The sequence below is a fragment of the Myiozetetes cayanensis genome, unplaced genomic scaffold, assembly GCF_022539395.1.
Source record: "Myiozetetes cayanensis isolate MyiCay16 unplaced genomic scaffold, myiCay2020 scf2-11, whole genome shotgun sequence".
NCBI classification, from domain to species: Eukaryota; Metazoa; Chordata; class Aves; order Passeriformes; family Tyrannidae; genus Myiozetetes; species Myiozetetes cayanensis.
In genome coordinates this window covers 47,123,862-47,148,405 of record NW_026087411.1, presented here as the reverse complement: position 1 = coordinate 47,148,405, position 24,544 = coordinate 47,123,862, and the positions used below count along the sequence as shown (strand labels likewise).

Below are 24,544 nucleotides of genomic sequence, written 5' to 3'. Positions count from 1 at the left end.
TTGAACTTAAATTCAGATATTCCAAACTGAACCATCAGCAGATAAATGTTTGTTTTACAGGAAAATCAGACACGTTCCTGGTGACTTTCATTTGTAATGATTCATATCCTGGAGAGCTTAAGTTTGTGCGTGAGGAGGTAAACAGTGTGCTGGACATCCATGATACTTTTTTTGAGTTTCACACAGCTCTGGCCTGTGCTCCTGCTCCTGTAGGCTGTCAGGTCACAGGTGAGTACCTGGAATTTGGGAGGGTTCTGTCCAACAAATGTTGGAAGGATGAACTGAACAGCAAATTTCTGCTCAGAGGAGGGCTTTAAGAATACGTATTGTGAAGACACTTGTAAGATTTAAAGTTGTTGTAGGGTGGGAGAGGAGGTAAGTTGTTTGAAGCAGCTTAACTTACAAAGACAGGCAAGAAGCTAATTTGGATAATTACTTTGAAAATGCTTGGTCCTTATCATGACTGGGTACTGCTTCAGCCCAACTCTGAAGCAAATGAGTTCGTTTTTCTTGGCATCTGTAAAAATGCATCTGTGAATTTTGGAGTAATTACTCTTGGGTAGTAACTGTCAAGGGAACTGTGTTCTGCATTTGGCATAGTGATGATGTTTTACTGGCAGCAGTATGTTCTCTCAATGGATATCTAATATGATTCTGAAAATTACTTTGAATTGTGTATTCATCAGTGAAACTTGTATCCTTTCAAACACAATAGTGCTGCAAATATTAATGGGATCCCTGAGCTTACTGTATATACCACATTTCTTTCAGATTCTGCAGGCAATGAGTATGATTTAAGTGACTTGAGCAAAGATGGTGAGCCATGGGTTGCTATCGACACTTCAGAGGAAGCAAAGAAGCGAACATTTTTCTTGAATGTCTGCAAGCCTTTGCCCTATGTGACTGGATGCTCTGGTAAGCCAGTGGCAAGTGTTTCTTAACTTGTGACTTCTGATGACCTTATATGCAGAATGGCGGCCCTGGTTATTTTCGTAGGGTTAATTGAATCCTGCTCGTTCAATCACTGAACTCACATAGATCTGGGTGACATATGTCAAGAGTACTAATAAATAGACTTCTGCAAACTGAGAGCAGTCTTAATGCTTATCAGGACTTTTGCATTGAGATGTGTGTGAATGCATTTGGGAAAATTGCACTGAGGCCAGTGTTTCCCAGTATCTTTGATTTTATTACTATTTTTTCAAGAAGAAGATAGAAAAGTCAAATGTTGAAGCCTGTCAATTGAATGAGGCCAGAATGAGAGGCTTATGCCATGTCTTACTGAACTTCTAGCCAGTTTGATATATATATATTATATATATAAAACATCGCTCTAGTCTTTTATCAGTCTGTGGGAGCAGATAAATTAGTGCAGTTTGAAAGATTTTAGTGAATGCAGGACAGCCTCAGAGACTTTAGGCACGCAATGTCTTTAACTGTATTAATGAATTAATTTCTTTTGTGTTCTGCTTCAGGAGTTTGACACAGTCTACTTTAATGCTCAAAGCTCTCTTAAAGCTACCTTATGTTATTTTACAGTAAACTTTAACTCTAGTTATCAAAGCTTTGAACTAAAACCCAGACTTTTTTTCCTGAAGGTGGTGCCATAGGATCTTGTGTGAAATATGCTGATAAAAGCAAGAACCTTGGAGTCATTCAGATAACCCCCCAGGCTGCTACTGATGGGTCATTAAGCATTATCTACTTGAATGGTGACATATGCAAAGATAAGCAGCATTATTCTACACGTATAATCTTCCAATGCGATCAAACAATGGTAATTTTCTGTGCCAGTTGCTATTAATGAGGCTTTTAGTGCTTGGGGGTACACTTTTCTATTAAAATAGACAGCGTATATTCCTCTTAGAATGGAGAGACTGGTTCTAAAAAGTAATATCTTGTATACAGGCTTTTCCCTTGTCTCTTTTTAAGTGCTTTACTGAACCTGCAGAACACAACAGTGAACTCCTGTGGAATTCTGTGAGCCAGCAAAAGTAGCTCTTTGCTGAAAATGAGTGCTGAAATTTTATGGTGGGGATCTTTAAGCTGTGCAACTGCAATTAAAAAAACCCTGTATGTATGTTTTGAGACTTGCAATGCAGCTATTAATAAACCCCCTTGCATATGGCTCTTTTCTGTAGGGATCGCCAGTGTTGGAACAGGAGAATGACTGTGAGTTTGTATTTGTTTGGAGAACCTTGGCAGCATGTCCTGTTCACAAAGCAGAAGGTAAGCATAGTTATTTGAGCTTTAAAATATCAAACAAATCTGTACAAGTAGTAAACACTTACTGAAGCTATGTTGGTTACTTGCCCTGTGAGTTATTTTGTAAAAGGTGCTGGCGTGTGGAGGGATGTCTCTTCTGAGCTTTAAGCCAACTAAGTATCCTATCTATCATTAAAAATATAAGTTAGGCCTAGTATATTTCCCTGCTATCCTATCTAGGGAAAGAAGATAAAATGATAATGCTATTTCTGAGACATTATAGTACTATGTTGTTAAATCCCAGAGAGACTTGCTGGTAAATATTAAAGTATCACGTTTCTTGAGAACGCAGTCCTTTCTATGCCTGGCAACTCATTCCCTATTCCTCACTGAAGACTGGAAGCTAGACTTTAAACTTGACACTTGTTACTCAGTGGGGGAGGGGCCAGTGGGGACAATCTCAGAATTTGCAGTTGACTCCAGGATGTGCAACAAGGAGTCACAAGTTCAAGTTCTGGGACTTGATTGGCTCTTAGATGGGAAGTTGAGTGTTCAAGCATATTCTCTGCCCTTGCGGGCGATGTTTTGCAGCTTGTAGGTAATGCCTTATAAAACACCCAGACTTCTTGTAAAGGATCTGTTGCAATGGTCCTAGGCATTATTCAAACTGCCAGTGATCTCATGTGGCATGAGCCATGCTTACAAGCTACTGCTCTGTAGCACGTAATACTACGCAGGGCACTGATGATTGGGTTGTGCTTTTGAAGGGAGGGAAACTGCTGTCTTTAACTGGCTACCAACTTGTATGATTGAGAAGAGTGTTTATGTGATACAATCTGATGATTTTTTTTGAAGTTTCAGAGCAAACAGTAATTGTAAAACTGAGGACTTAATCAACAACGAAGTTACTGATGTATATCAGCTGATCAGACTCATGAAAACTAGAATTTTCCTAAACCTTCTTTGTAGATTTATAAGCTGTAGCAAACATTTCCTATGATCAGTTATTCTCTAACTTGGCGAACTTCATAGCTGTTAAAAGAAGATACAAGACTGACATCGAGGACACCTTTTGCTTTGGCCTTGTGACCTTACTGTTCTTTCCAGATAATTAAGCAAATGCTGGACTTAGTGACTTTGGTTCTGTACTTAACCTTCAGCATATTTGAAGGAAGAACCTGTGAGGCAACTTTAGTTTTTGAACTACAGTGTGACTTTTGCATCTTGCTTTAGTGGCAGTTATAAAAGTAATGTGCTATTTATAGTGTAGTGGCATAGTTCTATATATTGGTGATTTCCTGAGATGAGTTGCTTAGCTGAACTAAGATGGTTCTTCAATGTCACTGCCCTAAAGTGCCAACTACTAATTTTTTTGGCTTTATTTTTTCCAGTGAGCCTTAATTGTTCTAAGTGTATTTGACGAAGGTAATAGATCTTAAATTGTATTTTAAATTTTTAACTTTTCTTTAAAGGAGAGGATTGCCAGGTGAAAGATCCAAGGTATGGTCATGTTTATAACCTGAAGCCACTTTCCAATATGGACATAAAAGTGAGTACAGATGAGTATGACTACTACTTCAGAGTTTGTGGAGAAATAACACAACCTTGCAAACGAGAGGGTGAAGCTGTTGCATCGTGTCAAGTAAAGAAGATGGACAGTTCTTTCACGAAAGTAGCAGGTACAGCACTTAGCAGAAGAAACTTAGGCGATGTGAAGATTAACCAGGGTGTAACTGAAGTTACTACGTGATAAAAGAGTGGTTCTTGCTTGTCTTGTACATCTTATGAGACAAAGCCCCCACCACCTTTTCTTACTGTGCAAGTAAAATGGCATATATGTAGTAACCCTGACACTCAGTTATGAATGAACTCAGCCTTACTGAGTAGTACTCATACAATAACTAGATCACAAATTTTAGGGGAAGGTTGACATCTGTCTATCAATACTTTACTGTGCATCTTATTGCTGTTTATGTAACCCTGTTGCCAGAGGCATTACTGCAGTCATGTATTTGCTGGAGTAGCTGACTTTTCTCAACTACTTGCTTCTAGGCTTACGTACAGAAAAACTGACTTTCAGAAATGGTTTAATCATGATAAATTACACCAGTGGAGAAAAATGTCATAAAATATATGAACGGTCAACTGCCATATTATTCTATTGTGACAAGACTACCTCCCAGGTTAGTTTCAAAACATATGTTTCCTGTATGTACTGTCTTCCAGAGTTGCCCACTTAAAAGTGTGAAAGTGTATGATGAAGAATATGAAATAACCTCCTTCAAGAACTGCCTAATAATTTCCAGATTAGACAGGAGATTGAAAGGTCCTATGAAGTGATAAAAAATGAGGAATGTTTTGAATTTTCTGTTTATGAACAGTATCTTTTGTTGTGCCTCAGGAAGGTCAGGGCATGTAATTCCTTTAGGGGATGCCTACCCTTATCAAAATTCATGGAGAGTTTGGGAAGGGGTGCTCTCCCAGACATTACAACTGTTTCTTTGTAAAAAAATAAAAGGTAGAAGGCTTAATGTGCAGGAAAGCAGTTATTACATAACCAGACTAAAATAAGCTGGTTACTTGCTTTTAGTATCTCTCTTTGTACTTGCACTTTCCTTCCTTTTCTTAAACAATGGTGTGTAGAGTTACTTTTGCTCTTCTCCTTAGTTCAGGGAGGAGGCAGAAGTTTCTAATGGTTGCCCTTTTATCAGAACTGTGCATGAGGATAAACTCAGGTTTGGGAGAAGCCATGCTTTCAGCTGGTCAGAGGCATAGCGTGACTCTAAGATAATATGTATGTTCCTGGGTCTTCTTGAAGCAAGACTGACACATTTTGGTAACTTCAGTGTGTTTAAATGAGAAAGCAAATTACTTTTGTGTTGTGTTCTTTCAGCCTGTATTTTTGAAGGAAACTCCAGATTGCACCTACATGTTTGAATGGCATACTCAGTATGCTTGCCCACCTGTTAAATCTACTGAGTGCTCCTACAAGTAAGTTGTTTCCACAAAGTTAAAGTGAAGCTTTATGATGAAAGAAAAAAATACAACTTTATTGCAATTCAGTGCAATGCTACCACTTTAGCTATCGTGTTTTGACTTAGTAACCAGCTAGTGTGGCATTCAATGCCAGTGCAAAGTATTTCAAGTAACTTTTGCAATTTGTGTTTGTGAAAACTAATTTCACAGAAGACAAATACTTTAAGATTCTTAATAATTAAATAATAAAAGGGAACTTTTGGGTATGCAGTTATTGATAGCTGAAAGCTAAGTATGCTAGGTTGCTGCAAGTATCTGGTTATTATTTAACCATAACTAATTTTAAACAAAAATACTTCTGTCTGCTTGGAAATTCCACCAGACAGAGCTCTAGGAAAAAAAGTTCTTTATGTCTATCACCACCAAGTATTAGCTCATTAACATTTGATAAGTGGAGTCAAATGTGGCTAATAATTGGCCCAGAGTTTTAACATCTGACCTCATTATAGGTTTCTACCTTCAGGTAAAACAGTGCACTGTAACTGTGTGTGTGCTTGAAATGCATTGAAAGATGACATGCTCCAATTAAAAGTTGAATTACTCCTGCATTATCTGAGGGCTGTGTGCATGTGGACAGTTACTGTGGAGGTAGCTGGTGCAGTGATATATCTCTGTACTGAATTTGAAGTTTCTGGAGAGCAATGAACCTGCAGATTTCTGTTTCAGCATGATACTCTACTTAGAGTTATTAGGTTAAAATTACTGCAGTAACTTAAGAATTGTAACTTTAAAATACTTAATTTTTTTGCATACCTCTTAATCTTTTGTACAGGGATGATGATGGAAACTTCTACGACTTTTCGTCCCTGATGCGACATAGAGAGAACTGGGAGGCAATTGCTCTATCTGCTACTACACAGAAATACTATATTAATGTCTGCAAGCCCTTAGTACCATATGGCGCTACACGTAAGAGCAAAATAAAAATACATTCTTCTTGTTGTAGCTAGGGAAGGCAAAAGTGGTAGGACAGTAATGCTGGTGGCTGTTCTGAGTGAAAAAATCATAAAGCATGTGGAGACAGTGGTGTGATTTCAGCACCAAAGGGAAGGGTAGCTTGTGGACCTGATTTCCGTTTTCTTAGTGGGTGAGATTCACTAACAGCTCTTGTCTCATAATAACTGCTGTCCTTATCCAAAGTCTGCTATAGCTCTTAAAGATTAAAATAATTTCTTGGCACAGGATGCTAACTTCAGAATTTCTCTATGGCATCTTCTGACTGAATCTGTGTCTTGTGCAGTGGAAGACCAGGTAACAGACTGTAGCCTTCCACTCTGTGTAACAGTCTTACTTCCCCAGTAGTAGCTGCCGCTGTTTTCTGCATGACCTTAAGTCAAGTGAGGATATTGCTGCTACTTGTGATTTTTGAGGAAAATACACCCCATTGAGTATGATTTGGACAGTGGCTTGGAGATATACCTGAAAATAAAGTAGTGAAGTTTTATTCCAGGCAAGTATACCTTAATAACATTTGGAGTGATAATGCAGTTTTTGTTTATCTGTATAGGTTCCTGTCCTTCTGATGCTGCTGCCTCTCTCATGGAGGGTACAAAATGTACCAGTCTTGGAGAAGTGGCTGGTGGTCCCTGGAGGGAAAATGGCATTTCCATTCTGAAATATATTAATGGAGAGCAGTGTCCAGATAAAATTCGCAAGAAAACAACAATGTTGCGCCTCAAGTGTGATGAAAGCAGAATTGTAAGTGGGCTCCTTCTGGTGGGGTTTTGTGTTCATGAGTTGTTCATATCACTGTTTGTATATGGAGAACGGGGGCAGCTCTTATCCATTCCCTAGTCACCTGTAGTTGGATGGGAGCCAATCTTGCAAGCAGACTGACTTAGAAGTACTTGAATTTTAGATGCTGTGCAATTTTTGGGATCTCTTTGTACAATCTACTAGCACAGATTTTACCATCTGTAATAGTTTAAATTGTCTGTTTATGTCTTGAAGATGTGCAGGTAGGGAAGTGTTTCAAGTAGTAAATAATGCTATTTGCTGTGTAGTTCTTAACTCTCGCACACTCTGTGCCTTGCCGTTAAATACTCTTCTATTTTCTATTGCCCTAGGCTGCCTTTAGGTCTTCTCTTGTTAACTCTATTTCTCCTGATAATGTACTGTTGTGTATTTGAAATAATCACAGTTAAATACTCTGTCCTTGGATTAATTCACTGGACCATGCTGGTCTGTTAAGTCCTGGGACTGGTGTTTGAACTGAGCTGAACTACAAGCTGCAGGTATAACCCTGTTGCACAGTCTTACACTGTCACTCTGCAGAGTTGTCACTCTCCACTGTTTTGTGTTTAGGAATCAAAGCCAGAACTTATAACTGCCATTGAAGATTGTGAATATACCTTCTTATGGTTCACTGCTGCTGCGTGCCCTCTTAAAAGCAATGTGCAGAATGACTGTCGGGTAACCAATCCTGCAACAGGTAAGGAGGAGGCCTCAGGATTTTGTATGTGGAAGAGACTGTGTTCTTGAGGGACTTCATTAGAAAAGTGAAGTGGGACACATCCTCTGGATGGTGACTAACAAGCTTATTGATGGTAGAAATACTTTGTAAGGTGCTACAATGTCCCTTGGAACGTAGTCTATAGTTCTGAAACTAGTTTTACCTCTGTTAGTACGAATAAGTACTGTTTGCCTTTCTAAACTAGCAGGCAAATAGAATCTGGTTGACCATCCTACTAAATTAAGTTACTGAAAGCTTTCAATACAAAGAAATGTCTTGATTTTGAATCTGAAAGAGAGATGAAATTGTTCCCCAATCTCTCTACAGGCCACCTCTTTGATTTGACATCATTAAAGCGAGAGTCTGGCTATACCATCAGTGATTCACACAACAGGAAGATTGAGTTGAATGTCTGTGCTGAAGTTAAAAGTTCATGTGCTAATGGAGCTGGTAAGTATCTAATCCCCTCTGATACTGTAATGATTGACTATGGGGTACCCAAAAGAAATACTTATGTTCAAGTTTACGGTAAAATGTGAGGGGCAGGTTTTACTACAAATGCAGATAGAGTAAAGGGAACAGATGTGTGGCTGAATTGCATAGGAAAAGAACCTAAAAGTGTTCTAGGAAGTGAAGCCATGTATTTCTACCAAACTCCATTCGCTTTGGCTCACTTCCAGTCTCAATCCCTCTAGTTCCTAATGGATGGGTATTTTTTTGGAACATGAAACCGGGAATGTAGATGTTTCTGCTGCACCTCTTGGCAGCTGTGAAAATGGAGACATTACGAGCTTCCAGGTAGAGTGAACCAAGCAGAAAAATTTTTCAGTAGTGATGCATTGCTGGAGTGCCTCTGCCCTCGACCTTGGGTCTGCACTTCAAACCTTTACCAGTCCTCTTTCTGGCTTTCTGTTCTGCTTTGGGTGCTTCTGAAACATCAGGAGAAGTTAACTTGTTTGTTTTCTAAGCTGCTAACTTCCAGATTGAATTACTAATTCTTTTGGCAAATTGAATATGAGATAATATTTAAGCATCTTAAATGGTAGGAACATTGCCTGTGAAATAAAGATTATTTTTCTGTAGTTAGAAGAAAATACTGGGTCGATTTGGTTTTTAAGAGGCATCTCAAAATGGTATATAGTATACTAAATACTGTGCTCTATGATTGATTTAGTGTGTATAGATGCAGTACATACAGGTTAATGAAGTGTTAAAGACAATAATTGGTCTTTGTTTCAGTGCAGTTTAGCTCAGTTTAATGGGAACTCCAGATAGTGTGACAAAGCCTATATTTCCTAGGAAAACTGCAGTGAAACTAAAATCTCAAATGTCCCACTGCTTATATTGTAAGGTGTGATCTTTGCAGGGCAGTTACATCAGACTTGATCTGTTCTGTTCATTTTTCTTTTTACTTTAGCTGTCTGCATCACAGGTGGCCAAAAACCAGTTAATGCTGGAAAACAGAGTAAAACTTTAACTTATGAAGATCAGGTGTTAAAACTTGTCTATGAAGATGGAGATCCTTGCTCTGCAGACCCTGCACTGAAGCATAAAAGCTATTTTAGCTTTGTATGCAAGTCTGATGCTGGAGATGACAGTCGACCTGTTTTTCTGTCTTTTGATGAGCAGACATGCACTAGTTACTTCTCTTGGCACACTTCCTTGGCTTGTGAGGAAGAGGTAAGGATTACTTTTACAGACAACACTTGTGGGACTAAATTTCTGAGGTGGGTTGGATATTGTATCAGCATGTTTTAAATTCCTTGGGTGAAAGGTCTGTTCCTGTAGAGTGTAAAACCCAAGTTCATACAGAAGTTCTCAAATGCTTTTCCTACTGTCATTTTCAATGCAGATGAACAGTACTTGACAAAGTCCTGCTCCACATGTTGAGTGAAGTTAAAACTTTTAACACTTCAGGATAACCCCTCTGTGGAACCTACTTAGCTGCTTTTCTGTACAGTTCAAATGGAAGCCACAGAGTGTCATCTTGGGAAGCGATGGTTAAAATCATCTGCTGCAGCAGGCCAGCAGAGCTGAGGTTGAGTTGAGGATAGATAGCATCTCTGTTAATGGGGATATTCTTTGTTTCTAGGCAAGTAACTGTTGACCAGGCACCAGTATGATCAGTTTGCTCAGTGCAAAAGCTGATAAACCTCAATAACATGAATTTAGGATCTACTTTGGCTGTGTAACACATGTTGCAATAGCATGATTTGGTCAACTCTAGCTGAACTGGTGTTCCAGACAATACTTTGTGCTAGTCTGTCTTTAGTGAATGTAGCTAGTTGAATTGTTATCACTATTGGGTGCATAGAGTAAAAGCCAGTAATAGGAGTAGAAGGCTAAATGAGCTGTTGGGTGAATTTGGATCTTTTCTTAACACCTGAACATTACTTTTGTAAATCTGCTTGATCATTCTTTTCACTGCCTTGATTACCTCCACTGTGACCATCGTTCTCTACATCAAGTGATTTTTTCATCCTCATCACTGTCTTAATACTATAGCTCTTGCTTCCATTTAGGAAAAACATCTTTCAGTTTCTTTCCCCAACAGGAATTGTCACATGTCCCCTCTTTTGGCTACTCTGGTTTCCTCTTCAGTAGCATGTACCATGCTGCAACACAAATCAACAGTGCCCAAACCCACCGTGCTTCCTTTTCACAGTGACTCAGGCTACTTCAGTGTGGTGATAAGTAGGTAGCGTGGATGATTTATTGGTCCTGAAGTTAAAACGTAATTTTGTTAGTTGTTCCTTTTCTAATATCTAAACAAGAATAGACTTTTCAAATTCCACATAGGCTGTCAGTAAGCTTATGCACATTTAAATTGTATGAAATAGATTCTGAGGAAATGATTTTATGTTGTTATAACCAAGCTTGTTTATTGGAGGTGGTGCAGTGATGTGTGGGAGATGAGGAGAGGAAGAGATCTTATGAAGTGATAGTGACTATGGATGCTGGAACATGGGTGCCAGGGATTTATGAATTGGTATTGTTCTGACAGGGACTCCATTCCATAAGAATGTTTAAATGATCAAGGTTTTTCATGTGCAGCTTGTACGTGCTTAATATCTACAGGTGAACAAAAATTATAACAAATACTGCTTGTAACTGTAGCCATGCTTCTGACCCCAAAAAGGATAGGATGCTTGTCAATAAATCAAGGCAAGTAATAAAAGAATAAGATCAATGACATGTATATTCTTCTAGGTGAAGTGCTCGGTAATGAATAGCAGTTCTGTTATTGACCTGTCTCCTCTGATCCATCGTACTGGGTATTATGAGGCATTTGTGGATGAAGATATTACAGATGTTTCTCCTGACTTTTACATCAATGTTTGTGAGCCTCTCAATCCTATCAAAGATGTTAATTGCCCCCCTGGAGCAGCTGTGTGCATGGTTCCTGTTAATGAATTGCCAATAGTAAGTACTATGTCTTGAATCACTGAAATGTGCATTTCTATAATAGTTTAATACAGTGTCCCTGCCTAGAGACCTTATTTCAACTAGGGACTTGGCAACAGGTTAAAGAAATGGAATGCAAAATTAAAATCTCTTCTGCAAAATTCTCTCTCATTGTTTTTCCCTCTAAAGCAGTATTTTCCTGTCCTGAACCCCAGTGACTTCAGTGAATCTGACTGGGTGTCAGAAGATTCAATGCAGTGATAAATATGAAAAATTGCTACAGAGAATTTTTTGTATGTAGTGCTGTGTGCCAAATGCAAAGATTGGGAAGCAGAACATCTTAGTTTACCAATCTGTGGCTTACTTGATCTTATGATAGCCTGCTTGCAATATTGAAGCAGGCTATGTCCTACTATGCTTCAAAATGCATTTAGTACTTCCATGTAGGACTTTGACAGTTGAATGAATAGCAAGGCTGTGACAGAATGTTGGTTAACTTGTCTATGTTACTACCTTGAGAGATGAAGGCTCTTACCCTTTGAAGGCTTGTTTGTGAGCTCTAGAAGACAGACATAAAAAGTTGAGATTGTTTCCCATGAACTTTCACATTGATCTAGGAACTGTTCTCCATTGTTAATGCTGATTTTAAGTCATGTGCTAGTAATTTGGCACAATGATGTAAAGAAGAATCTACCTGTAAGATGCAGAACCTCTCTGGCTTTTGTCAAGCTTAATCAAAGGGTGTTTTGAGCTTCTCAGCTTGTGTTTTGTTAGGATTGAAATAGAATAGGTGTTCTTTGAGTATAGAATGCGGTTTTCAAAAGTGCAGTAGTTGTACTTCCATATAAACATGAATATTAATTGATCTGAATCTCTGGGCTGATCTGAAATCTAGATGTGTCCCATAAGCCTATTAATACGTGTTTTTGCTTGTGTAGGATATTGGTCGTGTTACTGAACCTCCCAAGTTTAATGAGGCATTAAATGAAGTTCGCATCACTTACAACAGCACTACTCCTTGTCAGACAAACAACAAATTGAACTATACTTCTGTTATTGTATTTCACTGCAGCCAAGGAACTAGTCTGGTAAGACATCTATTAAACTTATGTTGATATTGGAGTGTAATGGAAAGTGGGTCATAACCAGTGTTAGCTTTGTTTAAATCAAGGACTTGCTTCTAGAATCTATGGATGGACTTAGTTCATCAAGGAATATACTTCATATTTGTATTCTTAACAAACCAAAATTTCATTGAGTGCATGAACTTTAGACTTGAGAGTAATAGATTCTGATGATTTCAGGATGAGAGTCCACTGACATAATGTAGCAGTAACTTATTGCTGGCATTGATGCTGTACTGCACCTTTAGATCCAAAACCTTGTACTTTACCTCAGGCTAATATGAGAACCAGTGTAAGTGTAGAGCTGTTACTATGAAATGTTTCCCCTATGTTGTAACCCTTTCCATAATCATACACAGCTTTAAAAATTTGTTTTTAGTTACTTATGGTTTTTTTTGTGTCAACACCCAAACACAAAATTCAGTTTGCATGGTGATTTGAGTCCAGTGTTTCTTGAATTTTTTTGAATGCCTTAACAAGTTGTAGAGAACTACTTGGGTATGATATTTGACAAATTAGAGCTTGCTGAAGATCATGGAACTACTTTCCATTAACATGGGACATGAGCTGAAACTTGAGACAGCTCTGAATGATATATTCGCACACTTTTGCTGCTTGCAATTAAGCTGAACATTGGAATCTCAATCCTAACTAAGAAGAAAACTTGGGTATTTCAGTTCCTTCTTTGTTTGTTTTCTGGAGCTAGGTAGAATGTGAGTATTTTGGTACTGGTTATAATAAAAAGGCATGGTGTTTGTCCTACAGTCAGTGAGGTGTGGCCTTGGTAGTAACTGAGTTTAAATACTGGGGAAGGGGGGAAATGCAGAAAGAACAACGAACTTGCCAAAAATTAAACCTAATCTCTGTGTTATTTGGTAACAGGGTAAGCCAAAGATGATAATGAAACTTGAGTGCAGTTTTGTGTTTGAGTGGGAAACTCCAGTTGTGTGCCCTGATAAAGTGAAAACTTCAGGCTGCTCTGTGACTGATGAACAGCTACACTATACTTTTAACCTGACCAGCCTTTCTGGAAGATCATTTGAGGTAATGCCTTCTGGTGTTGTGATTCTTTCTTATTTATTTATTTGTTTATAATTTTCTATTGTTGTTAATATTTAATACTGCAGCAAAGGTTTCTTTTAAGCATCCTCGGGTGTGAGAAAAGACTGAAACATATGCTATGATTTGTTTGGCCTCTGAGAGAGGGGAATAATATTAGAGGGTGTAATACTGTCTTTAATATTTTTGTGAAGGAAGTTGATGAATATACTGATAGGAAAAGGAAGGAGAAATCTTCAGCTTTGACAGAGTCTTGAACGTGAAAGCAAGTCTGCTGGACAGACTCTATTTGTGCTTCTGTGTACTTTATCTGCAGTTTTGTCATACTAAGGAAGGGCCACACTTCCAAAATCGGTCATCATCTTTTTTTCCTGAATTATGCAACTGTTGCATGAGACTTGATTTATAAAGCCCTCCTGGTTTTGTAAGTATTGACTGTAGGCTTTGAGGCAGACTTGTGATACTTCTGGTTGTCTACACAGGTATTTTCTGGATCCAACAGTTACCATGTTGGTGTGTGCAGTAAGGCAGCAGGCTTGCCCCAGGGAAAATGCAAAGATGGGGCAGTGTGTCTGACATCTGAAAAAGGCGTGTCATCTTTTGGAAACATAAAGGAAATGAAAATGGACTACAGCCACCAGGATGAAACAGTGATCTTGCAGTATACAGGAGGTGATCCGTGCCCTCCAGGTGAGATTGGAGCAGACCCATTTTTTATGTTAAAAAATTTGCCGATTTTTTTTCTCCTTAAAATATGAGGCTGGTGTTGTGATAAGAGGAAGAAACACTTTACATATGTTAATAGAAACATGTAGTTTCATTAAATCACATGTGCTGTACTAATATGCAGCATCAACATCTATCTCCCTAGAAGAGACAGTGCAGCTTTTCTGTAGGGATGATTGTAGCTACATGTTTACTACACCTAGTTTTCTAATTGGCTTTAAACTCAGTGTTTCAGTATTTCTGTTTTCTGCCTCTGACTCTTCTTTAGTATTGAAGTACAGGCTTTGGATACAGTCATGAATATGGATATCCCTGCTGTTCTGCTGCATGTTGTTAAGAGTTTATACCTTTCCTTCTCAGTGACTGAAAAGGGAGAGCTTTGTGTGTTCCCCTTCAAGTACAAAGGGAAGACCTATGAGAAATGTATTACGGAAGAAAAGAATAGGCCATGGTGTGCTACAACTGAAGACTACCAGGGAGATGAAAAATGGGGATTTTGTGGTAGCGGTAAGTACTTCCTACACTTCCTGTGCGAGGATCTGAGCTAACATGGGGTTTTAGCTCCACTAAAATTAATACGTGCCTGGAAACCTCTTGCAAAGTGTGGGTTTTTTTGATTTTTTTTTTCCCAACCTCTCCCCCCTTATAGCAAATGCAAGAAAGGAATCTACCATTATCTTCACATGTGATGAAAATGCTGGTGATGGGAGACCATACCTTCTCAGTGAGACTCTTGGTTGTGCTGTGACATTTGAATGGAAGACTCAGGCTGTTTGTCCTCTCCAGAAAATGGAGTGCAAGTTTGTCCAAAAACACAGAACTTATGACTTAAGAATGCTCTCTTCCTTGACGGGGTCATGGATCTTTTCCCACAATAGGAACTCGTGAGTAATGAGCAACTCCCAGGGAGCAGCTTGCTAGTCAGTACTGTTGAAGTTGTAATGTGGCATAATATTTCTGTTTGCTTAAAACTGCCAGTGCTTAACACTGCATATGGGTAAAAAATCTGAGAAAGGAACCCATTTTTTCCAAAGGGATTTAAAATTACATTTTTCATTCTCACTCCTTCCCCATATTGGTAACCTTTTTTAATGAATGAATAAGTGTGAACTAAAAGCTTTTTAAAAACTTTCTATTTAAACTGCTATCTTAACAATGTAATTTTGTTGTTTAAATGCAATTTTTTTTATTCTTAATAATGTTGAACAAAAATCTTAATTAGTTGCTTTCTTTTAACTCAGGTATGTAACTTCTTGTCTATAAAGTTTAACTTCTAAGCCTCTATGTAGCAGCTTAGAAGAAAATATGAACGGCAGGAATTCATCAACCTCTCCTGCATCCCCCCTCTAGTTAGCAAATAGAAATGAACTGGCAAGGATAACAGCATCTAATTCTGAACCTATGATAAACCATAGGGTAACAAAACTGTTTCATTTATGATTTTGCTAGTACTTCCTCTGTTCTGACATATCTGAGCTGGTATAGCTTGGAAGAAACACTGAATTTAGGATGGTACTATGACCTTTATAGCTGAAAAAACTTTTGGACATTTCTTGACTCTGTTCCAATTTCTAGTTTGGATCCAGGTCAAAATTAACTAGTGAAATAATCTGGTAAATGATGAATTTTTTTTTTCCCACAGTCTTTTACTTGAAAATGATAGTTAGAAGTAATCTACCAAACCTGAGCTTTCAGAATAAAGCATGTACTAATTTGAGGTTTAGCTTCTTGGAATCTGTCTAGTTTCCCATGAGGATTCTAAAGTTTGTGTATCACTTCTTCAGTTTAACCTAAATGAATTTGAAACTTTTGTCTCCCATGTTCTCTATAGGTACTATGTGAATCTCTGTCAGAGCATACATATGGGACCCACAGGCTGCCCTGAAAGAGCCAGTATTTGCAGGAAAAGCAACAATGGAGATGTTCAAGTCCTTGGACTTGTCCATACACAGAAGCTAAATGTGACAGGTAGTTACTTTTTTTCTTGTAGACAGATAGAGATGAAAGATTAAATCTTACAGCCTAACTATAGTGCTTTTTAAGTTATGGTGAAGCCCTTATTTTGAAATATCTTTACCAGTGCATCTTTTGTTTAAAAACAAAACCAGTAAATGCTACTACTCAAATGTGGTATTTAAGTCATGAGAAAACTCTGAAGTAGTAAACACTGTTGTCATTAAAGCTGTAAGAAATTAAATGTCCATCTGAACATCTAGAAACACTTTTTTACTGTGAGCGTGCCCAAGCACTGGCACATGTTGCCCAAAGAGGTAGTAGAGTTTCCTACCTTGGAGATATTCCAAGGTTGTCTTGACATGGTCCTGGATAGCTGGCTCCAGGTGGCCCCTACATGAGTAGGGGGTTTGGGACCAGGTGACCTCCAAGGATCCCTTCCAACCTCAACCAATCTAAGATTCTGTAATTGCTGGAGGGAGAATTGCTTTTGTTTCATCCTGTTTGTAAAGGCTTATTCTACATCAACTAACTTCTTCAATTAAAGCAGCATGGGAAAGATGACTAATTGGCTTCACTCTTAAGAAAAGGAGTTTAAAAAACCCAACTCAATCTTACTCAAGTTTTCAATTTAAGGAATGTTTTTAAATTGGTGCTGTTTGTAAAATTAAGGGAAATTTTCCGTCCAGTTACAAAAGCAATGCTGTGTATTATGTGTGTTTATTGCTTGAGTTTATTTATAAATGGATATCTTCATTTTCTCTCACATTTAAAAAAAGACATCTTAAATGTCAACATTTATTATGGCCATACTGGTGACCTGAACAGAGGTAAATGCAAAGGTGTTCAAGGATTTTTAAATGGTCAAAAGTGTAAATACCTCAAGTTATTGAAGTGCTGTAATTGATATATGGTCTATGCAGGGGAAAAAAATCCTAGAAGTTAAAGTAAGGAAATCAAGAGAATGAGCAAAGGAAATTTCTGCTTAAAAGACCTCGAGTGTAACCGCTTTTTTTTCTTCTAGGTGATACAGTGTATATAAGTTACTCCAGTGGGCAAGAATGTAGGAAAAACAAGAAAGTTACAACAATTATAGAACTGAAATGTGCAAAAACAGTTGGCATGCCTACGCTGCAGAGGTAATAAATTAACATACCAGTGATCTTCATGGGTGCTTCCTTTGTACCTCTCTAGTAAACTCTTAAGTCTTGGCTCAGTGACTGTCCACTCTGTTGGACAGTCCCTAAAATAATCCTTGACCTGTACATGTAAGGCTTGAACCTTCTGGAGTTTCTGCAACTGCTCACTTCCATAAACAAATTTATTTTGTATTTATCTTGAAATTTCCGGGGAAAAAAATTTAAACATCCTACATCCAAATTAGATCTGACAATGGCTGGGATGCTTTTGTTTTCAGTGTTAGTCATAGTACAACCACTCTTAATTCTGCTCATAATCTGTGTATTAGAGAACATTTACTGTAGGTAAGGGATTGAGCTAATAAAACATGGTGTATTGTTGCCTCAATACAGTGCATTTAACTAGAAACTGTCTAAAGTGAGGTATATTTGCATGGATCACAAATACTAAGAAGGCTTGATAATTTTTGTTAGGTCTTAATATTGTTAACTGTATATTGCTTATAGAACAGGGAAACTAAGCAAGATGCTCTGTATGAGTCAAAGAACTAGGTAGCAAAATTTGACTGGCTTATACCCTCTGTCCTGTTTGAATAAAGGGCAGGTTGCAAAAAAGCAACCTTCAGTGTTTGTTAGCTAAAATATTTCAGTAAAATCCTCTGATACACTGTGTAAATTCTGGAACTTTAGGTAGGAAGTTCAAGTGCAGCCAGATCTCTTAAAGTCTTGGAACTGCAGAAAAATGCTCTGCAATTCTTCGAATAGCTTTTTTTGAGTGCTACTTTGCTATTTTAGGTTACTCTCAGCGTGATGCTTAAACAGGACACTGTCACGTGGGTTAGCAGTTATCTCTTCCCCTTCTCAAGATGCTAAAAACTTGTTACTCTTTCCTGGAATCATCAGGTCTATCTTCTGTCTGGTAGGTTTGATGAAGAAAACTGTGCTTACTACATCACTTGGGACACACGTGCAGCTTGTGCTGTGAAGCAGCAGGAGGTGGAAGTGGTGAACGGAACAGTCATTAATCCTGCAACTGGGAAAAACTTCTCTTTAGGGGATATTTATTACAAGTGAGTAAAAAAACCCCAAAGAAATGTCAAAACAAGACAATTTCAACAAGGACCAAAACCTACAATATCTTAGTCCTGTAGAACTGTACTGCAAGATAAGAGCTTGGTATGAATATTCTGGTTTGCCTTAACAGTTCTTAACTGTCAAGTGGAAATAGCACTGAATTCACCGTGTACTGATGATTGACCTAAAGTCCTGATTATTAGTGCAGGTCACAGCTGGGCTTATAGCTGTGAGCATGTCCAGGCATACTCAAGACTATTCTAAAGCTTCCACGTTACTCACCTTGGTGTTAGATCTCTTTACTGTGGATAATTGCTCTCTTCCATAATTCGTAGACATTAGTTCAGTGCCAGGAACTTTTTTTTTTCCCCACCTAGAGTACTCTTTGGCTTTTTACATAGTACCTTTCTACCTGCTCACATGATCCATCGGGAAATAGGAACTCATGCTTCAAAAGCCTTAGAAATGAGGAAGGGCATCTCTGGAGGAACGGTTAAGCAAGCCTGAACTCAGGAGTGGTAGAGAAAGACCAGCAGTTACACTGACTGTACTACACATTGCAGGGGGCTAGTACAAATAGCTCAAAGCGTTCTCACTTTGACCAGCAGTGTGAAAGAATGGTATAACTAGTTACCCTTCTGGAGAATCTGTCTAAACTGTGTTATTTATCACAGGTACAGAGCACACCATATAGCTTTTATGGTCGGTAGTGTGTATGAGCCTCTAAATCATCCTTTTGTCTTCAGTTGATCTTAAATATTTGGAGGTATTTACATATCCACTCACACATTGAGGGCAGTATAACCAGAAAAATATGCTTTCTGTGCTTGCTTATAAAGATTATATTTATGCTAAATATAATCTTTATTTCTAATGTTCAGGGAGGAAGCCTCAGTCCTGCATCTTTTCTGGTTGCTGAATAAGTCACTCAGCTTGCTCTGGAATCAACCAGTGGTAGCAACTACCACTGTCACCCATCTTATCTTTTGGGAATAATCCAAATCTGTGAGTTGAGACCTTAAGGAAAGACTTGCCCTCTGTTTCCTCAGGTTATACACAGCTTCTGGAGACATACGGACAAACGGTGATAAATATGTATACGAAATTCAACTTTCTGGTATAAGAAACTCAAGTTTCCCAGAATGCTCTGGAGCAAACATCTGCCAGGTTAAAACTAATGAACGTCGCTTTCGGAGAGTTGGTTCTGCCAGTAAAGCGAAATATTTTGTTGAGGGTAAGTAATTGCCCACCAGACAGAATTGCTTGATATACTCTGTGAATTACTTTATCAGAAAGTGGTTCTTGTTTCACAATATTCATGCTAATCCATTTCTGCAAATCTGTCCAAAGTCTATCTAGCATAATTTAGGTTGCTTTTTTCTTAATGTGTAAGCTCAGTTACAAATATGGCCATAAGAGGGCTTTGGGCTTGATACTTGCTGAATTTCCTTTAGCTAGCTGCTTTTTTTGTATGAAGAACTTGACCCACTGTTCCATAGCAACTGTTTGGATCAGCTACGTAAAAGTATAAGCTCAGCTGTAGATACTGCAAAGTGTAAGCTGTTACTGCAGAACAAATATGTTAACTTTCCAGGGTCTGATGTTAATAGACTGTTCTTAAGGAAGTAGTAAACTACAAGGTTTTCTTCTCATTGTAGATGATGACTTGGATGTCATATTTTCATCTGACTCCAAATGTGGTAAAGATAAATCAAAGTTCGTGTCTTCAACCATTTTCTTCCACTGCAATCCACGAGCAAAGGAAGGCATCCCTGAATTCCTTCAGGAGACAGCAGATTGCCAGTACTTATTTACCTGGTACACATCTGCTGTGTGTCCATTATTGTGAGTAGATAATAATTTTCTGAAAGCAACTTTTGTCAGCAAAGGCTTTTTGTATTTGCTTGTCACAGCGGTTGTGAAAAGAGGGAAAACTATAAGAGCAGTATATATAGATGGATGGAATTAGTGTTTATATATGCAGTGTTTGGCACATCACTGCTGAACAGAAGCCTGTCAGACTGATCTAGACCTAGAACTGGAGAGGCATGGTGGAATTAATATTGTTGTTTTCACTAAGTAAAACATACTGTAGCTGACAGAACATGCTGTTTCTTGTTACTGAGAGGAGGAAACAGTTTGTAGGTGAGGTGTTTTGGTCCCTCTTGCCTTACTGTCTGGAAAACTTTGAAGCCATGACAAAGACTGGCCTTCCCCTCTATCTGCCCACTGCTTGATGCTGGAATTAAAAATCATTACAGGTCTTGAAGGAATAATAAGGTATTTCTGCAATTAAATATGATCAGCTAATCTACAGATGTGAAAAGGAGTAACAAGGGGACAGCGTTAAAAACAGTGTCTGTATTTAGATGCTTACAACATCCTTGACATGTAGGCAGCCACGCTGTGAAGAATGGAGTGACTGCTTCCAGGACTGTTGACTTTCTGGCTGCTAGCTTGAAAGCACAGGGAAACTTGATTCTGATTTAAACAGGCAATTAGCTGTTGAGGGAGTTTGACCTGTGTAGTGCCATAGTCAGCTGAAAGTTAAATAATTTTTGTAGCTTTTGCAGCTTGTTCAAGTGCAGGTTTTGTTCTAAAGTAGCAGCTTTGTGTGGGTAGCTGCTACTGTGTAAGATCTGGAGTGCTTAATCATGTTCTGCAGTCTTGACTGTAGATAGTTTTATGCATGATTTGATAGCATACTAGGATGTAGGCACAGTATATACTGTTTCAGGTTTTCAAGTTATTTTTTACTTAGATGAAATCCCCATATAGGTGTTAGGTTGGACCGACAGGATGGTGTGGCATGTTTTCTTTGAATCTGCTGTTTCTAATCCAGTTTGGTGAAACTGGTCAATAGATCTTACTTATCCTTTTCTTTTCAATTTATATTATTAGGTCAACCAGTGATCCAGACAATCAGCATCAGACAGATCAGGAGGCCCAATTACATAAAGGTCTTTCAAGGAGAAGCCAGGCTGTTGGTGCTGTGCTGAGTGTCCTCCTGGTTGTTCTCACTGCATGTCTAATAATCTTGCTGTTCTACAAAAAAGAGAGGAGGTAAGAAATGATTAGGAGGCTTTAGAAGTTTCTTTGGCAGCACTTTATTTCCTGCCAAAAGTGTAAGGGAAGTAGTAAACTCGAGTTATGTTTTTTCAGTTGGCAGCATTAACTGTCAAACTGCTGGTTCCTTCAAATTCTCCATTACTCTCTGAAGGCCCGTGTAAAGAGGGCTGGAGTATGCAATTGAGTTGGGCTAGCCTCTATTGTGGGCAGCTGCTAATTATAGAGGATAAAACAGTGTGACAATATTGTTAGTATTTGATACTCCTCTCTTTTCATGGAGTCAAGCTGGATCCATACAACAGCATCAAGGAACAAGTGCAAGTTCTGCTGTTCCTCTGCTTTCCAGTCAGATTTTGTTTTTCCCTTAGGCATAGAGGCCAGAGATGTTTCAGAATAGTCACCCTGAAGCTGTAGTAAGGGAGAAGATGTATGTCATCATGGACTGAATTTTGTTAGAGTGCTTCAGGGTCAATGCAATAACTTTCAGCTTGCTTGTTGAAATGCTTTACGTTGATGGTAGAAATCCAGTGAAGAAAAGTAAGGACTAATAAACAGATACAGTCTTCCAAATGTGCTATTCTTCCCTTTCTTTAGGGAAATTGTAATAAACAAGATAACGAACTGCTGCAGAAGAACATCTGGTGTTTCCTACAAATACACAAAGGTAAATACAGTGACAAAATAGAATTTGTTTCTTGACAAGTTTTCCTAATATGAAGCTTTTGTTAATGAAAAATTAACCCTGTTAATTCAGTGCATGGAAACCATACTGTGTGGCTTCAGGAAAGCCACATAGCTGACAGATATATATATATATGTACACACACATACATTTATATTGTGAAATGGGAGAGGAAGATAAAGTTGAGGAAATGAAGAGTAGTCCGTAAATCACAAAATGACACATAAATGTACAAGAAGAGGACAAAGTCTGTCTCAATACAGTAAAAAACAATGCTCTTGCAGTGTTACTGTCTTATGGCTGCATTAAACCCAAGGCCATGTGGGGTCTGATAACTGGGACGATAAGCATGTGGCAGAGTCTGGAGGGGTAAATATGCAGTCTCATCTTGCATTCTTTTTTTTCTTGCAGATAAACAGTGAAGAAGAAGCTAATGAGAATGAAACAGAGTGGCTTATGGAGGAAGTCGCAGCACCAAATCAGAGAACAGAAAAAGGAGGGCAGGAGAATGGTCACATTACTACCAAGTCTGTTAAATCTGAAGCCTTTACCTCTCTCCGTGTGGATGACCTGGACAGTGAGGATGAGGTGTTAACCATTCCAGATGTAAGGATTCAGACAGGAAGACGACTGGACAAGAACAAGCATCCACAAAAGAAGCTACCCAGTCTTAGCAATGATAACAAAGCTTATTTGTTGAACGGTGGAAAGGAAAGGAAAGCAAAAGCCGAGCCAGGCCAGCAGCAGGCACAGAACTCTACAAATACAGTATCGTTTCATGATGATAGTGATGAGGACTTATTGAATATTTAATAACCCCTCTTGTGCCTAATCAAATATATATAGAGAGATTATATATAACAGGACAACATTTCCAACCAAATATGAGGACTTCAGCCTGAAAGATATTTCTGAATTTTGCCTTTAAAGAGAAACCATTAAAAAGGGAAGAAGAGAAAGATTTCTTAGTTGTTTACAATGATCTGTTCAGTAATGACTGGATTTCTGACAAGAAATCTGAGTTATGTTGACTCTCTAGCCAGGACACTTTTTTTTTTTTTTTTAAGCCTCAGCATAGCTGTTAAATGCTCACTTAAAAAAGAGAAACCTTTGAAAGGAAAGAATTAAGGCTCAATGAAGCCCCTGGCTTCTGAGATTCAAGTTACCTGACTACTGTTGTTTTAACTCCTTGTATTTATTGATCCTCACTACTCAGGTTTGCTTAATAGTAACATGTTCTTCCTGCCGGCAGGGTATTATTCTATGGGTTCACCTGTCATAAGACAAGGAAAAATATAACTTTTGTGCGTTGGGATGATTTGATGTAAATTTTGGAACTGGTCTAATTTATCTTGTAAATTTGAATATCCAATCTAATTTAAACAGATCATTGGTTCAAAGGTGTGGACTGAAAGGTACAATTCTGTATAGCTTTAGCCTGAAATGGTTGCTGCTGTTCGCATGATACTTTTTTGGTACTGGTCACATGAGTGACTTCATCAGTATTTACCTAAGCAGCTGACAAGCACCCAAAGATTTTTTTTTTCCCTTTTCCCTTGATTATGGCTGGACTAGGCTGACTTCACAGAGAACCAGAGTTTTCAAGGATGTAGAGGCAGAATTCCTATGATACAATCTGCACTGCCCAGTTGGTCATCACCAAGAAAAGCCTAACAACTAGAGGAGCCCTAGTCAGCGTAATACCTCTCTCTGGTATTAAATTCAAGGAAAAAAAAAATGTGCCAGTGTTTTCTGATAGACTAATTTCTTGTTCTTGTTCTACAATCCTGGCCATGGTCATTGATTTGAAGTGTTGCTGGTAATGAATGCAGGTCAATTTTCCTGTAGCAGTCTTGCTCTTCTCCAGGTGTTTCCTCAATAAAATTATGGACAATAATAGGGTTTCAAAGCATTGTAGAAGTACGTGCGTTGGTCAGAATTTTTTGAAACTTTTCGTTGTTCCTTTTGGCTGGCTTACTCAGTTTCAGCAATGGCTTCTTTTTATAAAAACTCCATTTTGAATCAAAATAGTGTAATATGAAGAATTCAGCAATTTCAATAAAAGTTATGAAGTGGGTATTCCAAGTCCCACGCCTCAGTTCTGGAATCCTTCTTAACACTGGTCTGTAATGCTGCTTGCCAACCTGGTGATATCCTTTTTTGCTGTGATAGCTGATACCTCAGTCACGTCACTCAAAACAAGAACCAATGTTTGATGACAAAAATCAGAATATATAGGTAAGCCCCAATGGTTTATTCTCTCTTTTATCAGTCTTGGGTTTTCTTTCTCTCGTGTTGTTACCAGTGGAGCTGTAAATCAGTTTGGCTTAAGCTGCATCTTGTCAAACTTAAATGCAGCATTTTTCATATTTAGGATTAGGTGAGTTTGGGGAGAATGAGAGGCTTGATGGTGCATTTTTTAATACTGTCAGTTACCATTGCAGTGGTTCTCTCAGTGGATGTTGAAGAGTGCTGCTTCCCTTGCCCAACTCATCAAGGCTTTCCTTCTCCAAGTCATCTTGGAGTTGCCGGATCCATGCAGGAGGTTATTTCCCATGCATAAAATCGCTTTGTGTCATTTGTTTTGGCCATGCCTAACAAGGTGAAGGTAGAACAGAGC

At 38.4% G+C, this 24,544-nt stretch overlaps 1 protein-coding gene across 1 annotated transcript in view; it reads left to right on the top strand.

Moving 5' to 3' along the window:
* Positions 1-24,009, top strand: part of IGF2R (insulin like growth factor 2 receptor) — a 54,414-nt gene extending 30,405 nt beyond the window's left edge. Inside the window, exons 23-48 of the mRNA XM_050314277.1 lie at positions 61-228; positions 772-915; positions 1,599-1,777; positions 2,142-2,229; positions 3,678-3,884; positions 4,258-4,388; positions 5,099-5,196; positions 6,014-6,150; positions 6,749-6,939; positions 7,546-7,672; positions 8,021-8,143; positions 9,111-9,373; positions 10,904-11,116; positions 12,037-12,186; positions 13,105-13,266; positions 13,764-13,971; positions 14,368-14,514; positions 14,657-14,891; positions 15,839-15,975; positions 16,985-17,099; positions 18,023-18,169; positions 19,223-19,407; positions 19,832-20,018; positions 21,075-21,236; positions 21,837-21,906; positions 22,336-24,009. Of these exons, the coding sequence (XP_050170234.1) occupies positions 61-228; positions 772-915; positions 1,599-1,777; positions 2,142-2,229; positions 3,678-3,884; positions 4,258-4,388; positions 5,099-5,196; positions 6,014-6,150; positions 6,749-6,939; positions 7,546-7,672; positions 8,021-8,143; positions 9,111-9,373; positions 10,904-11,116; positions 12,037-12,186; positions 13,105-13,266; positions 13,764-13,971; positions 14,368-14,514; positions 14,657-14,891; positions 15,839-15,975; positions 16,985-17,099; positions 18,023-18,169; positions 19,223-19,407; positions 19,832-20,018; positions 21,075-21,236; positions 21,837-21,906; positions 22,336-22,737 (4,376 nt within the window). The 3' untranslated portion in view covers positions 22,738-24,009. The remainder of the gene's footprint in view (positions 1-60; positions 229-771; positions 916-1,598; positions 1,778-2,141; positions 2,230-3,677; positions 3,885-4,257; positions 4,389-5,098; positions 5,197-6,013; positions 6,151-6,748; positions 6,940-7,545; positions 7,673-8,020; positions 8,144-9,110; positions 9,374-10,903; positions 11,117-12,036; positions 12,187-13,104; positions 13,267-13,763; positions 13,972-14,367; positions 14,515-14,656; positions 14,892-15,838; positions 15,976-16,984; positions 17,100-18,022; positions 18,170-19,222; positions 19,408-19,831; positions 20,019-21,074; positions 21,237-21,836; positions 21,907-22,335) is intronic.
* Positions 24,010-24,544: the final 535 nt, after the last annotated feature.